This window comes from Fusarium oxysporum, chromosome 3 (genome assembly GCF_000149955.1).
Source record: "Fusarium oxysporum f. sp. lycopersici 4287 chromosome 3, whole genome shotgun sequence".
Classification (NCBI taxonomy): Eukaryota; Fungi; Ascomycota; class Sordariomycetes; order Hypocreales; family Nectriaceae; genus Fusarium; species Fusarium oxysporum.
The window spans coordinates 3,480,589-3,497,563 of record NC_030988.1 but is presented as its reverse complement, the minus strand read 5'-3'; the positions used below and the strand labels follow the sequence as shown (position 1 = coordinate 3,497,563).

The window sequence follows — 16,975 nt, the reverse complement described above, 5'->3', positions numbered from 1 at the left end:
GAAGATAGAACCAATCAACTCACTACTGCTGCTCATTATGAATGACCCGACCTTCAATCCACTTTAAGCACATCCAGTGCGACACGAACCCACAAATCTGATACACGAGTAGGCGATATGTAGGGAGAAGAACGTAGGGATGAATTGTACTGGACGGTTCAGGCTGCAATTGCGAAGCCGTCATAGTGATTGTCATAGTGACTTGATCACTAATAGTAAGATCTGAATAACGATTGTGCTTCAATCGACGATGAAACTTTCAAACAGTATAGCTCCATAACACTTTACGCGAGAGGACGCGTCGCGTTCCGGGGTGAGCCCCTGTTCTGATCAGCACTACTATTTCCATATACAGAATAATGTTAAATCAACTCTACACCCTGGCAATAATCAACCCTACAAGGTTTAAAGTGGGTCAGTAAAATCAACTCTAGTAGAGTTGATTTGGTCATTGGTTACTAGGGTGTTGTTGATTTTTGCCCTACTTGAGAGAGCGGCGAGAAGAGAAGCGCGTTGGTATGCTCAATATCAAAACATTTAAGCAAGATTGTTATGGCGACTGGCCGTATGTAGACGAGGTACTGGAATATGAGCCGGGAGACAGGTTTGGAGAAGAAGCGTACGACGTAAAACTCGTTGTTGGTTGCTAGTCGAGCCTTGTGGTGTCTAATGATGGAGCACATCTTTCCATCCCATAAGCCAATACCTCGCTCTCTTGAAGCAGTATTGAAACACTCAAGCGTCAACAGCTCCGTAATCCGTGCGCACTGGCCGCCGTCAAAGTTACAAAGCACCATTAGTCCCTTCAAGTGATCATCGTGGGCTTCCAAATATGCGCGAGCGGCTTTGGCATCCCAGGTACTCTGGTTTTGACCCTGTTCTTGGAGCAGACCGTCGACCGGGGATATGCATGCTCTCAGTAGTAACTCGGGGTAGGCATCTGTTAGCTGATTGACGGGATCGGATACGAAGGAGTAGCCCGGTGTTGTCGTTGATAGATTATCTCGAATCAGCGACAAATCGAGGTGAGTAGGCTCCCAATCATACATCAAACGGGAACACGATGCTGTGACTGAGCGCAGCACTTTACAAGCCAGGCCACGAAAGTCCACCATCGAAAGTCGTTGGTTGCCATTCCAGGACAGTACCTCGCCGTCATCGCTCCAATGGAATCGGAAATTGGACCCTTGAGACCGTCGAAGAGCGTTGCCGTAAGACAAGAGACTCAAGAATTCGCCCATGGGCGATAACGTGCCATCACACATGTACTCGCGCCGGGCCGCATTGAGCCTTCGCAGCAGCCCGTGACGCGGTGGGCGTGCAATACCACCGTAGATACGTGAGAAATGAGGCAGCACGGCTTCGAGAAAGACCAACCGAGAACAGTATATAAGTCTCGCTAGGACAGGGGTGAACCGGTGAGGATGGAGGTATTCGTTGCCGTTAGGGGTTGACAGCCCGCGTACAGCACTGAAGTACACTAGCATCGTCGAGCTCGCGAGCCCACCTTCAAAGTCCTCGGCGATAGCAAAGTAACAAAAGCGCAGTAAGACGTCGGCCGCGGGGTCTTGGGAGAGTTGCTCCTGGTTGTCCAAAGACCAAGCGGAAGTCGACTCGGCGTCAGAGAGATCATCTGCTTCTATAGCCACACTACTCTGGCTGTCATATTCCGATGTATCGTGTCCATCACTCTCCTCACATTCACTTTCGTCCTCGCCTTCATCCTCTTCATCACCATAATCATCATCATCATTCTCCTCTTCTTCACCCCCATCATCTCCACTCTCATGATCATTCATACTCTGCCCTCCATCCTGGTTATCTGTACGGTCCATATCAGCAGGCTCCTCAGACTGCCGGACACCATCCACCCAGAGCTCACGAAGAGCTCTAAACTGATGTCTGTTCAACCCTCGCCCTGTAATTGCCCGCATAGTTGTCGGTAATAGTCGGGACAGTCGAAGCCAGAAGCAGATAAAGCGCTTTAGTTCCTTCCGGTAGACCTTCTCAGAAGACGGCTTTGCCACCAGCTCGAAGGGCGCTTTGTAGGGGCGGTCTGGGAACCTGGAACGAAGCCATCTCCTCAGGCATACATCGGTCCTCCGAACGGTCTCGCCGCATTGGTCGAGGAGGCGATCAAGCGCTACCATCATCGATGCCAATTTTCGTTCGTCTCGCGCTAGGCTATAGATTACTTCTTCTCCCTGGATACCCAGGGGCATAGGCTGGTTGGTCCTACAATTAGGTAACTCCGTAAGCGCAACAAGGATATTACGACGTGTATCTTGGAACATCGTTTCCCAGCCAGTACGCCGCATCCAATTCGTCTGTAAGGCGATAGATACCGGTGCTGCGCTGTCATATCGTCTCGTACGGCCTCCTTCTACACCCCCTAATCTTGCACACTCATCAGCAAAGAGCTTTTGGGCCAGCAGCTTAACGGCGTCTGGACAAGCTTGTAAGAGAGTACTACAAGGTAGAGAGCCACGGCTAGGGTTATTGTCGGTGATAATCCATGACCTTCGGATATCGTTCGCCGACCAGCTCTGAAATGACAAGCCTTGCTGGATGTGATCACTCAGCCAGTGTCGCGTCTGTTGTCGAGCTGCGAGCTTGGTGTCTTTGCTGTGCTTTGATTTGACATGGGCTAGTAAGACTTTTTCGCTGATAGAGCGAAGACCACAATGTTTACAGGCCGAACCCTTATATACCGTAAGGTATGGGTGTGGCGGCGAGCCGTTTGATCGCAGTGGAAGTGTCTCTGGGTTTGGAAGATTGAGAGAATAGATTAGTGGCTTCAAACCACGGCGGGCAGACTTAGTTATATGATGCTTGTCGCCTGGGTGACGCGGCGCGCGTGCAGGGTTAATGGCGAAGCCGCATTCGACGCAAATTATTGCTGGCTCTGGCGAATTGTAGTACAAGCCGAGACTCTCGAGCTTTTGGAGCTGACTCGGCCGCAATGTGACAATAGCATCAGTGTACGTCGCGAGACCTGTCATATTGATAAAGTTGAGAAGGCAGCAAGAGTATCAGATATCCTCTAGGGAGCCACATTTAGCCAAGAATAAAGAGAGAGCTTGATTGCTGCTTCCTTCCTCCTAATCGACGCAACCGAAATTACTACATGCTGTAAAGTTTAAGAGCGCCGTCGTCTGCATGGTTGGCACGGGCGTTCGTGGAAGAAACGCGGCGCATTTCGCGTTCTCGGTTTACAGGCCTAAATGGAAATGCGGCGCATTTCCAGAGGGGAAATTCGGGGTAAGAAAATGGAGATTCTGATTGGTGCAGAAGTGGAAATGCGGCGCATTTCTGCTCTACATGCTTGATTAGGGGTGTGAGCCAATGAAAGACCGCGAATTTCCACTTTCACCGAAAGTGAGCCGGATAAAAGGGGTGTAGCAGGCGGCATCCTGTTGCCTAGACGATCGGCAGACTGAACATGAGTACAAGAGACCGACTCTTGCCGCTCCTTTAGAAAGAAAATCAAGTGCTCATTTGATCTTGGCTGTCCATCCGTACATGCGAGAGGTAGCATCTTAGCATTTTGCATCGTGATAGTGGCCCACTTAGCTTTGCGCCGCCTTCATGATGTTCAGTAGCTTGATCGTTTTTTTTGGAGGCGCCCTAACTCAGCTCGTGCTCTCATAAGCTGATCCCTCGCTATCATCCACATTAGAGGCGCAGAGCTCGAGCCTTCGGAATGTCACAGGAAAAAGACGCCGATGGGTGTCGCATAATGATTCAAAAAATCGGATGGGAGGAGAGATGCCAGCTTGTTCCAAGGTACAGAATCCCAGTTGTTCATCAATTAAAGCAAGGACCGCAGTCTCATACTCAATTTCTTCCGCATCTGGGTGTTTGATAAGTTTAGTAACAATCTCAAGATCGGTCTCACTGTTGCTCAATACCCGGTCTTTCTTAGGAATGCCTGTTATGCCAGCTTCACGATAGTATTGCGCAATCCTTGGCGCAAAGTCAGGCGACCGTGATGGAATTCGGTGACATTTTAGAGTCCTCACTCTTTCACGCAACAATCCCGATGCTGTTTCCATGGTCAAAATGAAGCGTATTTTTGCTGACGGATTTTGAAGTCTTGAATAGAGCTCCTGAGCATCCGGGCCTCTCAAGATTGTCTGGGCGAGGCCGCTGGTAGGCCCGGATAAGAGGTACAACAGTAGAAACTGCAGGTTTACCTCATATAGAACGCAAATGTTGCCGAAACCCATGATAGGTTTCTCTAGATTCGACACTGAGGAAGGTATTCCCATCTCATCTTGCTGGAAGCCCCCAACCAGTAGAACTGTCGCATTCAAGTCCTGGCAAACCTTTGCCATACTTGTTCCCACTTTTATAATCTCACAAAGGCGCTCGTTGTGCGATTCCCAGCCATTCTTAGTAGAATCATCGTCACTGCCGCTTTGAACAGGACAATATGCTCTACAAGAGAGAAATGCCAGAAGGAGATTGGTGAGAGCTGTTCCTTTTCTCGCGAAGGGGGTCTCATAACAATGGATACTATGGTTAACGCCATAATCGTGTGGGTCAGCACCTAATGAAAGCAATGCGTTGACAAGTCTCGTTGATGGCACCCTATCTCCAATGGGTTGATCGGGGATCCACCCATTGCGCAAGATATCGGTAGCCAAGCGAGTTGAAGCTTCCCTTGTGAGGCTCGATATAACGAATTCATCGAATTGAGAATACCCTATCAAGTTACTCAAGAATGGAACTTGAGGATCCCACGGATACTCATTGGATCGGATCAGCTGCTTGTCGTAAAGGGGCTTCATGATATCAAGCATGTTAATAGCGACTTCTAGTCCCCTACTTCCTTCGAGTTCTGATAATTTGATGATCTTGTCGAAGATGCTGTCGGCTTTTGTTATAATCCCCCAATGGGTGTTACAGGTAACAAGAAGACAGAGTAAACCGTTAAAAAGGCGGGTATGCATGACTGTTTCGGACAGGGACCCCCATCCTAGGATACTTCGGCCAGCTTCCGTGTCTCTCAAGAAGTCGTGGGCCGTGCGATGGATAAATGATATGCGGCTCAATGCCGGATCGACGGTGTTGCGTACATCTTCGGATGTGAAATCATCCGTGGTAAAGGGCTGGACTGATTGTGGCTCAATCTGTAAGAGCCCTGCGCAACGTGTGAGTATAGAGCGTTTTGTCTCATCGCATAACTGTCGAATTCGCGCAAGGCCCATCCTGTCTGAGCTTCTGAGAATAGTTTGTTGTGTTTCGATGTTTTCAGCACATGCGACTTGAAATAATGTGGGCAAATCCGTTAAGCTGCCGTCACAACGATAATTGTTCCAGTAGTACATCGTGAAAACCGTCGTCTGCTGGAGAGCGTAGCGGAAATATCTTGCAGCTGTTTCTCGATACACGGAGTTATTCTCGTTTAGCCTTCGCCACATATCGATATATAGCCTCTCAAGATCTGCAGGAAGTTGATCCAGACGAGCAAAGAGAAGATCATCTGAATCATCATTCTCGATCCCTTCAATGAGACTTCGAGTTGCGATTTGGAGCCACAAAAACACCCCTTGGGCTTTGTCAACGAGCCGTTCTGTTAGCTTTTCGTAAGTGCTGAATGAAATGCATTGACCTGAAAGCAAAGGTTTGAGCTTTTCGCGTACAAAGATGCGCATGTCAGGTCTCGTTAGGTCTTCAAGTAGGATTCCAGGTGGGTTCATGACCTCAAGCCACCTCATGATCTGGACCTCTGGTCGGGTAGCAATACATAACTTGACATTGGGAAGATTCAAGATACCCTCAATCGACTGAATTAGCTTGCGATAGCCGTCTTCATTTCGAATTTCATCGAGGCCATCGATGAAAATGCACAGATGTCTAACATTCTTGTTGGAGACATATTGCAAAACAGCATCCAAATCTTTGATAGACCAGTCACTATACTCGGTGTGTGAGGAAAGATGTGTGAAGCGGCATAGTGTATGCTGGATCAAATCCCGTTTGTTTCGCAGCTTTTGGTACAGCAATGAGCATAAGAGACCTTTGATGCTGTTCTGTTCATGGGATCCAATTTTCCAGATAAAATGATGCACGATCATGACATCTGAACTCCAACGTTGGAGCAGCTCTTTGGTTCTTTCATGATCCAGAATAAATTTGATAAGGGTGCTTTTTCCAGATCCTGGCTTGCCTTGAATGTAAAATAGTTTACCGTCTGATTGCAACCATTCAGTGAAAGAAGCCCAAGACCCATGAACCTCGTCCCTGTCACTCATCCAGGTGGGGTATCTCGCTGTGTCAGATGATCCAGACATTTCAGACTCGTTGTCGGTAGTTTCCATAGGTTCATAAGACGAGAATATCCGCTTGAATGTCGCCTCCCTCGAGTCCAGAACATCGTTATATCGCTGATTCATGTTGGAGGTCTTGAGGCTTCGCAAAAAGATATCGCATGCTTTCCTTGATTCTGCAGCAGTACTGAATGCGAGGGCTTGGGTTGTCGTGTGTAGGTTGACGGATTGCTCAATTTTAGCCGCTTCATGGGCCAATGTATCCCGCATCTGAGTACTGCCCTCTTTGATGAGATCTTCAAGTCTAGTGTGACCACGTGCGAGTTGTCTCACGAGGCGTTGAGTATCGGCTGCAAGGTGGTGAAACCCTTCTTCTTGCTGTAATGTGATTGCATAGCTCCGCGAACTATAATAATCATTGATTAACTCGAGGACAGCTATCACTGACGGAGACTCACCATAAATGCGACATTATCTCGGTTTCCATTTCCTGCGTATACCTCGACAGCGAGAGTTCCAGAAGCTCAATCTTCTTCCGATGCCTGGCTCCTCTCAGCGTAGCATGAATAGCATGCAGTAGATTACGTTTGTCGCATAAACCAGTCACGAATCGAGCCTCCTTTTTCAGCTCTTGCGCAGATTCCTTGCAAGCTTTGGCAATGGCTTGAAGCTCGTTGTTGTTGACCTGTGGGTGCAGCTTTGCCATCACTTCGCAACGAATCTGGACTCGATCAACGGCATCCGACATTTGCTGGGCGTGGCGTTCGAGATTTTCTTCAGACGTCAGCTTTCCATCGTAGATACCTTTACAGGTGACTATTAAGTCTCGTGCGAACGAAATTACTTGCAGAACAGCGCTTGCCGCGCCGAGCGCTTCAAAACCTGTCGACATGGCTTTGACGATCTTGTGTGTTGAGAATTTTCACATCATATGAGGACGGTGATGAGGAAACACATACCTGCCAGCTGATCAGTTCCTGCTAGATGATCTGATGGCTTTATGCAGGCTGACTAACCCAAGTTATCCATCGACGTATCGAAAGATCATTACCCTTTACCTTATGTGGGGCGAGGGCCCCAGGTGAGCCAATCTAGCTTGCTAGGTTGGGCGCAAAAGTATGAGACAGCCCTATGTATTATTCGCAGGCGATATGAGTCAAATTCTCCACCAAAATGGGGTTGCGGGGCCAACGTACATTATTGCGGCCTCGTCGCTTTGGTCGAAGGTGAGTCCCTGAATGGTGCTTAGGGTTAGCTAGCGCCGATCTGGGGTAAGGGTTATGCAGCACAGAGCAGCTCACGAGTTGGAATTTAAACAGAACAACATCTACTACTTTATTTTATCTAGTCACGAGGAATAATCTGATGAGACCAAATCAAGCAGTAATACAATGGGGGGTTATATCAAATTGAACGAGTAATACTAGATGCTGCTCTGGCGGCTTTGTAAGGCATCTATTCGACCTGGCGCCGTCATTAAATCCCACTTTTGGTATCAACGTCAGCTGAAAGGCAAACTGTTGAAGAGTATTAGAGACTACTATTGCGCGATGGAGCTAGCTGGCCCAAAACTCTCTGCATTGCCAGCCGGTTTGGACAATTTCTGAAGCTCTTGGGGAAAAGAGAAAACAGCCTTGGTGTATTGCCGTTTTCGGTTTTGATGTAAACCCTGTCGAAGGCTTGAAAACGGCTTGCTTGGCCGGCTGCAGCCACAACAGCCCTTTTGGTGGGGTAAGAAAAGCAGACTTGGACACATGCTCGTCTGTATGCACACAGGGACTTAGTGGCGGGCAGCTGACCACGTAGCTGATGCACAGGACCATCGGGTGTACAATGACACTTGTCACAAAATAACAAATGCAGGCGAGCAATTCGATACGATGGGAACGAATGGGCAATCATTAGCTGTAGTGCGTTCCTCGGTTGTGAGGTGACAGGTCTATCCGCCCACCATCTCAGCATTAAGTCGTTGTTGGGCACACCGGCCTGCTCCGCGGAGATCGCCGAGTCCTGACCAGGTGATCTGTATTACTGATTCGACCTTGAAGAAGAAAACCTCCTGCTGCATTAGAGGTATTGGCTGTAACCGAGATTCCTCTCTCGTCCTAGAAAATAAATACCGATGAGTTGCTGTGGGTGGTGGCAGAGAAGGTAGGTAAAACCGGCAAGATGCGGCATTTTTATAACTCATATTGGGCAAATGTCTTTAAATCGTTTCTCCCTAAGATGCAAACCTGCGACAACGCAAAAGCAGTAATGAACTTTGCCAGCCGTATTGCATATTTGCCTTTGTCGAGCTGAGGTGGCTAGGTGCAAAGTTGCAGGGTCAGCTCATCAACTGCCGTCCGTTCGAAGGAGGCCCGAGCGTTGATTATGGACCAATTAACCCTCTGTGACATTCAAGTCCGGCAGGGAACTGATGGTTCTTCATTATGGATGGCTATGGTGGGGCTCTGATCTACCGGTACATGGTAATCTCCCATGCCAAGATCCATAAAGCTGCAAGGACGGAAAAAAGGGCATTTAGTCAGACCAACGCTCAGGCCTCCTTCGAACATTCGACAGTCGGGAACAAGTCCTGCAACCTTACAGCTAGCCACCTCAGCTCGACGGTGGTAATGTGCAATTCGGCTGGCAAAGTATATGATTGCTTTTAGTGTGGCCGCCGGTTTAAGTATCAGGCAGCAACGGGCCGAGGAGATTTCGGCTACGTTGGCTGAGAAAATGGCGCACCCCCGCCACCAGAGACGAAGCAACTCGTCGGTATCCATAATGAGGTGAGATAGGAAGCTCTATTACAGCCAATACGTATAATGCAGCAGGCTGCTTTTTTCTTTAAGGGCGGATCCATAATACAGGTTCCTTCGTCAGGTCTTAGCTATCTTCGCAGAGCGGGCCGATCTGCCTAACAACAACTTGATGCTAATATGGTTTGCGGGGTAAAGCGTGTCACCTCACAATTGAGGAAACATACGACAGCTAATGATTGCCTATTCGGTTCCCCTCACTGCCATGCCGCAATTGTCCTCTCGCACCACTAAGTGACTCGTCTAGCCGCTTTTGAGTCGCTCGCCTGCACTTGTCAGTCTGTCACAAGTGCCACTGAACGCCCGATGGGCCTATGCTTCCATCGCTGTGTGGTCAGCTGCCTGCTATTAAGCCCTGTGTGGTTAGTCTGTGCTGAGGGGCTTTTATGGCTGCGGCCGGTCAAGCAAGCCATTTTAGGGATTTTAATAGGGTTTATATTAAAACCGAAAACGGCTATAGACTAAGGCTGTTTTCTCTTTCCTCGGGGAAGGAATAAGCTCTGTTATCTATCCCTTCAGTGGCACTTAGTCCTGCATGTCTTATTACCCCGCCCTGTTCAGCACTCAATAAAGAACGGAGTTGATAGTTTCCAAGAATCAGACAGCACAATCCAGGGATGGCTGTGGAGGTTCGTGTAGACGCGGGTTGCTTTGTTATCTGTGGGGGTTGTAAATATGCAGCTGCTTCTCTTTTCATCCATGCCTGGCGCGGCCATGCAACCAATAATTAGATTTCAACGACTCATAATGCGACGTCTCTGAGCCACTAGCTTGATTCGGAAGGTGTAACGCTGGACCCTGCTCTGCGACTGATTTAATATGAAGCCTTCTAGTTTAATTATGAGCTGTAGAAGGAAAAAATATTCAATTAAAAAAAACGAATGCGCTCCTATATTATTAAGTATCTAAGGATCTGATGAAGCTACAAAAGACAAGAGATATTGGTTGTGTCGCTGAAAACTTAAGCTGCAATTGCCTACTGGATTTGCGTATGTGACGCGTGCTCAGACCGTCTCTCAAAATGGGACAAATAACTCGCCACAGTATGGATTACATGGGAATAAACCGGAGATAGACAGGCACTTGAGAAGTGAACAGGGGTACACGACAATTAGGAATAGAAGAGTAGGGAAGAGGTCCATTACGACTAAGCATAGAAAAGTATATAAGATAGGATAAAGTGGAGGAGATTGAGTAGATGTTGTACGAAGACGATAGATATGTCAGGTTCAGCAAACGATGGTAAAATGCTGTTGTTTGGGTCTGGAGTGATCAAGTTGTTGAACTTGACAAGGGTTAGCCGACGGAAACGCGTCGCGTTTCGTGTTTTAGGTTTTTAATTTCCATTAGTGCGGCATAGGAAACGCACTGCGTTTCCATCGAAAGAAATATGGGTCGGAGATTTTGGACGATGATTGGTCAAAAACAGGAAACGCAGTGCGTTTCTGATAATAATGCTTGAGTAGGTGAAGCGGGATCAGGCCCGGGCATCCAGAATAAGCTTTTGCAAATGCTTAGGATGCAGACGAGGCACACGGAGTTAACCAGATACGGCATCAAACATGAATGGTGGTCGCAGCAGCCCAGAAAGCCGTGGAGGTTATTGATCATCTGCAGACATCTATTTGGGTCTATGACGCGGAGTATAGGCTACTCTTGTACTGATCACCGCTTCCCCACCACTCACAGCTAACCCTGGTCCGTCCCCGCTCCATTGTCACCATGCCATTCCTGACCTCGGCTCTTTCCCACCGTTACCCGCTTTGACCCTTATTCCTGAATCCAGGGCTTGCGAGGTTTAAGAGCCACAATGCAGCTTGTTTTGCTAGGGGGTGGCGCAGTGGAGCGAATCCTTCTGTCTCTTCGTTGCTTCTCTTGGTAATTGGTAGGTTTCAATATCATTCATATTGGATGTCGTGCTTCAGAATACCACAGGTCGCATCCTAGGTGTAGGATACAAGGTTGCTGCTGGTGCTGAAGCCCCCTGCCCTCCGCTAGCCCCAATTTACTGATGCCTGAACCTCAGACCCCAACGTTTCAAGCGATATCGTGCAGCGTCGGGTTGAAGGCAGAGGTTTGATAGACAGCTACCCTACTGTTCGACGTAACTCTGATCTGCCATGATCAAATGGTAAGTAATATCCATAGATAACCTCATCCACGGCCGTTGGTCTTACAGTCAATGAGGCCATGGAGCATCTACAACCCCTTTCCGTACGTACTCTGGCGCCGATGCTGCCGCCCGGGTAAGCCCAACAGCATCTCACTATCAAGATCCCTCATACGAGCTAAGATGGCGTCATGGCTAAACACAGCGATGGGTGACTGCCAAAACTGCCGTGCTACTGAATGAGACCTAACACCGTATTGTGATGGTGGTAGAAGCCCTAATCTGGACTAGAGTTTAGGACGGAGGGGAGGGGAGACTGGTGAAACCTAACGCCCGTACATTCTCTTTGGTCCCGTCCCCACCCAATTTTTTCCCAGCGACCATTCGGTCTTGTTTCGAGGGCCTGGAGTCTGGAGGCTAAAAACGAAGACCAAACGTCAAATCCTTCACAACCATCCCAGGTCTACAGTATTTGATAAATACTGCTTCTCCAATGTCTCGAGAAATATGACATATCAATTATAGCAAATCCGGGTAGTCATGGTTAAAGATGCGTCGCTCACCGACTCTATTTGACTGTCGTCACAGAGCTCAATCATTAAGCCATCCCCACTTTTGCGCACAAACATTATGGCAGCTGGATAGCCATGTTCGCTGGGACTGGCACGAATTTCGTAAGCGCTGGCTTCCTAAAATGTAGCCCCGGGCCCCTCAGCCGCATCCCTAATGGCTCAGAAATACTCAACCAATAAGGTTGATTCGCCTGTGAGAAGGTTATTTTTTTTGCGGAATGACCGTTGCGGCCCGTGCCTCAGTCTAAGCGCGCCCGCCACTCATAGGTATTTCAGAGTGAAAAATCACAGAAATAGTACAGTAAAGCAAAGACGTTTAGACTATGCCACTAAGGATCTTGGATATGCCCTCGATAAGCCAGGAATAACCAAATCGCGACATTATAGACCTAGTTGAAGGTATCGGGCTCGCATAGTAGGCATAATGCGGTATCGGCTGCGCAGTAATGGATGAATTTAGCATGTAAGCCTCTTGAGCCACTTACCTGTTGCTAACCAAGTATGAGCCAGGATGCATTGGACTTTCCACATGCACGATTTGGTCACCAAGGTGTCACTCATACCGCTTTCCAACGAATAGCAGCTGGCTTTGCTTTTGAGGTAGGATTTGGATTAGGAGACGAAGACACAGAACCACAAGATGCGCGCTGAATCCAACCAGCAAGAGGACTCAATACAAATATGCAATGTCTGCCTCAGTCCTTTGCGGCTGTTCAGATAACCTTTGCTCTATCACGGTAGCTGATCATCCTCACTGAGATTCGTCACCTTCTTGATCAGACCGGACAAAAGAGACATCTTGATCCTTTCCAATCTTTGAAGCCAATATGAAGGTCTCTAGTGGGGTGCATGCTTGCCTCCTTGGCGTTCTTACCCAGCATGTTGCGCAATCATGGGCGCTACTAGGAGAGGCGAAAGCAATGGTTGAAGACTCTATGGAGTGGATGGACAAGTTCTACGACCCGAAGATCTCACAGCTATATGACCTCGAATCTAAGGCGGCAATGAACCACGAGACACTAGCCTCTACATGGTATGCGGTCGGACTTCTTGCACGGAACGGCGACGGTGACGCCTCAAGGGCTGAGGATGTCATAAGATACGTCATCAAGGACCAGCATGACAACCCCAAAGACTTGTGGTATGGCGACTATACGCGAGAGCCGGAGGAGCCAACTGTTGGAACACCATGGTACCCTGCCCGCATGTACGGATCGTGGGACCCGAACTGGCGAGGCTTCGTCGGTCTCAGCTTCATCACGATATACGAAGAGTTCGGTGACCTGTTGTCTGACGATTTGAAGGGGCTTATACTGGAAAGTCTACGTAACTGCAGCATTGGCGGCTCATACCGCGAGGGTGGTGTGAACGGAGATAACCTCTATCCATCTTACAGTAACACTGCAATCATGCGTGCAATCGAGACAAGCTGGACCGGTCGCCAAATAGGCGATGACAATATGACACAGGCTGGAGAGGATTATGCGAAGAAGATTATTGACCTCTTTGACTTGCATGATACGCTTTCTGAATTCAACTCAGCGACTTACACCGGCATTTCACTCTTTGGTCTTACACTATGGTGTAAGTATGGCCATGGGGATAGTATTCTCTCCCAAAGAGGTCCAGATCTCCTGCGCGGTGTCTGGAATTACACATCGCAACTGTGGAATCCGGGGATGCGGAACCTCGCTGGTCCATGGGACCGTTCATACACGTTCGACATGACCAAGTCTCTCGGCATCCTATCCCACTTTCTCGCACCCATTATCGGTAGAAAAGAGGCGGGTGTATGGCAGTACCCGGAAGTCATGAGCCATGCCCGTGACTGGGCTTGGGCGCCACTCATTGCCGTCCACTCGGAATTCCACAACTCATTGCTTTCGGAGGATCTTAAGGAGTCACTGAAGATATTTGATGGAGAGAGGACATACAAAGGGAAGGCCTACTATCCGCCCTACGACCTTGATACCCGTAATATCACGACGTGGCTCAGCGAGTCGCTGATGATCGGAGCTCAGTCGTATCGGACGCAGAGCGCAAACGGACCGTCGAATAACAAGGCCCAGTTCCATCCCGCTGTTGCACATTGGGCTTATGGAGATGATAGCATCGGATGGCTCAGCGTAAGTTAATACGGCTTCAGAATTCACTCCTGTCTTTACTGACGCAACACCCAGCTCCGTCCTACTGAGGCCCACGTCCTGATGCAAGTCTCGCCAAAGAAGCTGAAAGTGACTTATCCTGAGGGGACCAGCAGTTCTGTATTCACTTTTGTGGCCTCTCCCTCACTTGCGAAGAGGGATGTCCAGTCGTGGGCTGACATTCAAGGCATCTCGATATCTGTCTCTGGAAATGCAAATCCCGTGCCGAAGGTCACATTCGCTGGCCGATATGGTGGTTTAGGAAGTCCAATTTACGACTACAATTATTGGAGTTTGGTTCATACGATGCCTCCTGGATTTGAGGGCGCCCCTGAGATTATCATTGAGTTCGAATGAGACGTACCCTCAGAGGGATGAAGACCAACCGGTTCATTACACTGTTCGTAGGCACAAATATCCGTATCATAGATCTGTTATTGTGCTCTTCTTGTATAGACCTGACCCCTGAATTGATATCACTATGCCATATCACTTTGCCCTTGCTCAATGAGACAGCGAAAGCATTCTCTTTGTTGTAGCCAAGTCCCTGGGCACCAATCTGACTTTCTTTGCTTTTGGTCTCGCTTGATGGTTTCCCTTGCTTAGCAAGCCCTCCAAAGGGTTCCAAGCCGTAGGATCAGATAATTCCGGGGCCGGGAGGATCTGGAAATGCGTGACAAGGTAGAGAATGACAGTGCACAGCGCGCGCGAAGCAACATGACTGGCCACGCACATTCGACCACCCATTACCAATGCGAATTGTGTCAGCGAAGTGAACTGTATCACCAGATAGCCACAGCTTTGGAATTTCAAACGTTTTGCCTGGCCTGTCTCTCTGTTGTCGTCGTCCGGACGAGGCGGGAACCACTGTGTAACGGTCGCACCTGTCAGACATTACGTGTATTCGGTCCATTGATCCAGATTGATATATTTTCTGTCTATTACTATTTTGGTCGACTTGGAACCATTTGTTGCCTGACCTGGAAGAGAAAAATCGTTGACAGCTGATTCCAGCAATCCATGGTAGTTCAGCGGGAGGCGTTGGGGATTCCGTCGATGACCTTCCTTTGCATCTTGGATTAATCCACTGGTGCTTTTGGCACAATGAGCTTGAATCTTTGGAACCTGAGGCAGAAACGTGCCGCATATTCGACACTTGAGTCCATCCCGCTTTGGTGCACCAAGACAAATAATGGGTTGGATCGTCGGCGGTGGATATTGTATTTGATCGAGCTAAGACTGGTTTTGTAATATATGGGGGAGTATTTGAATTGTTTTTGCTAGTTTGCGTCGGCTCTCCGCGTTTATGTCATGATGCCGTGTTCGCAAGTGCGTAGCAACTTCACCAGCAACGCACCCGAACTGACACACTTGACATATAAGGATTTTATATTGAGGAAGCAGAATGAACTGTTAGATTACATCAGACGAGCCTGATTCTATGTTAGAACTCATGGTCGTGGTACAGTAGTGATCGAAAAGTTGAAGTGCCACGGTCAAAATTCTAACTTCTCAAGAATTGCAGTCCCCCCCTTCTAAACGCTAGTTCCTCGCGCATGACGCGCCTAATCAGACAGGAAGCTTGGGGTTGAAAGGATTCAAGGCGTGGTGCTGCTGCAATTTGGCGCTATCGGAAAGTGGTAGGAAAATCCGCGACTCGCTTGTATCTACGGCCCGCTTATAAAGCAAGTTACTCCTGCACGTTTCCTGACCCGACCCCTGTCCGTCTAGTCGTGCTCCGATATTCCTCCACAGCAAGGCTTCCTGGCGCATTCCAAGCCGTCGTGTTCCCACAATCTTCCCAGCAGTTGACAGCGCAGCTCCTTTCTGGGAAGTTGAGGTCTCTTAGGCTAGTTTCCGTCGTGTAGCTTTAGCCATCTCACGAGCAATCGGAATGACGCTCTGCACTACCATATCCTACATTTGCAATTAGATATCGATTCAATATCAGAGATAGCTCAAGTCTTACAAAAACGGACTGTGATAACAGCCACGACAGTAGACGGAGGATTGAAGCGTCTTTGCCGGCCCAGACCACTCCGCCTGTGCCTTTTTCGACCTCACCGACTACTTTAGTCGCATACTGCTTCGCACTTATTCCATTCTCTTGCATGCGGCCATCAACAAGGCCATGAATGAAGTCCCTAATCTCAAAGTACTGGGAATAATCAGGTACATGGGCCGCATGATGTTCAGAAAAAAAAGTTGGTTTTGACCGCGGAGATAAGCAGGGTAATAGTACGAATTCCGGGAGGTTGAAGTTCGTGACGCCATGTCTCACTGGCCGAGAAAAGAGCAGCCTTGGAGCTGTTGTAAATGCCTAGGCTATTAGAAAATGGCTATAAAGAGAATCTGGCAATCACTCATGAGCGGCATAGGGGCGATTGCGTTAACAGAGGAATTGTTCACAATGCATCCTTTGGTCTTGATCAGAAGAGGGGCAAAGGCTTGAAGCATAGTCAATGGAGCCCAGAAGTTTAGTTCGAACAGCTTCTTGCTCTCCTCAATCGAAACATCCAAAGCCGGTAAAGTGTAGCCCCCGCCACTATTGTTGACGAGAACATCGAGCCCACCACCGGTTTGGCTCTTGACGCTTTCAACAGCAGCGGCGATCGACTCCGTGGATAACACGTCTAGCTTCAGAACCGTGACATTTGCCGCACTGGAGAGACTCGGCGGCAATTTTGATGGGTTACGTGCAGTTGCGAAGACGTGGTAACCTTTGGCGTGAAACGCATCGGCCAATGCTCCGCCAATACCACCAGCAGAGCAGCCGGTGATTAGGACAGACTTCCGTAGAGAATTCATTGAAAAGGATTAAGTTATTAAGTCTCTGCAAGATAAATAGGTCAGGACTGTCAAGTCTCAGATACCATGATATGAAACGAATTCCTGAGCACTTTTATAGAAAGTTTATGGCGAACGCTGACAGGGGGCCCAACATCCGAAATCTGCGCCGAATCCGTGATAGTGACGCAAATACCGGCCGCTATACTCGAAACGGCAAACAAAAAGTTGTCTTGGCACCCTGATTAACCCCACATTATGGGATTTGTCTGGGATTTGT

The 16,975-nt window shown here is 48.6% G+C and overlaps 4 protein-coding genes across 4 annotated transcripts; 1 reads left to right on the top strand and 3 right to left on the bottom strand.

The window, feature by feature from the left end:
• Positions 1-458: 458 nt before the first annotated feature.
• On the bottom strand, positions 459-3,002 carry FOXG_06708 (uncharacterized protein; the record flags this gene model as incomplete). The annotated part of the gene is made up of 1 exon (XM_018385373.1): positions 459-3,002. One exon carries the CDS (start codon positions 3,000-3,002, stop codon positions 459-461), a length of 2,544 nt encoding a protein of 847 aa, XP_018242702.1.
• Positions 3,003-3,632: 630 nt separating this feature from the next.
• On the bottom strand, positions 3,633-7,167 carry FOXG_06707 (uncharacterized protein; the record flags this gene model as incomplete). Its single annotated transcript, XM_018385372.1, has 2 exons — positions 3,633-6,681; positions 6,734-7,167. 2 exons carry the CDS (start codon positions 7,165-7,167, stop codon positions 3,633-3,635), a joined length of 3,483 nt encoding a protein of 1,160 aa, XP_018242701.1.
• A 5,424-nt stretch (positions 7,168-12,591) lies between these two features.
• Positions 12,592-14,265, top strand: FOXG_06706 (uncharacterized protein; the record flags this gene model as incomplete). Its single annotated transcript, XM_018385371.1, has 2 exons — positions 12,592-13,890; positions 13,945-14,265. The coding sequence occupies 2 exons, from the start codon at positions 12,592-12,594 to the stop codon at positions 14,263-14,265; spliced, it is 1,620 nt and encodes a 539-aa protein (XP_018242700.1).
• Positions 14,266-15,753: 1,488 nt separating this feature from the next.
• On the bottom strand, positions 15,754-16,716 carry FOXG_06705 (uncharacterized protein; the record flags this gene model as incomplete). Its single annotated transcript, XM_018385370.1, has 4 exons — positions 15,754-15,825; positions 15,878-16,066; positions 16,125-16,228; positions 16,272-16,716. 4 exons carry the CDS (start codon positions 16,714-16,716, stop codon positions 15,754-15,756), a joined length of 810 nt encoding a protein of 269 aa, XP_018242699.1.
• Between the last annotated feature and the right edge of the window lie 259 nt (positions 16,717-16,975).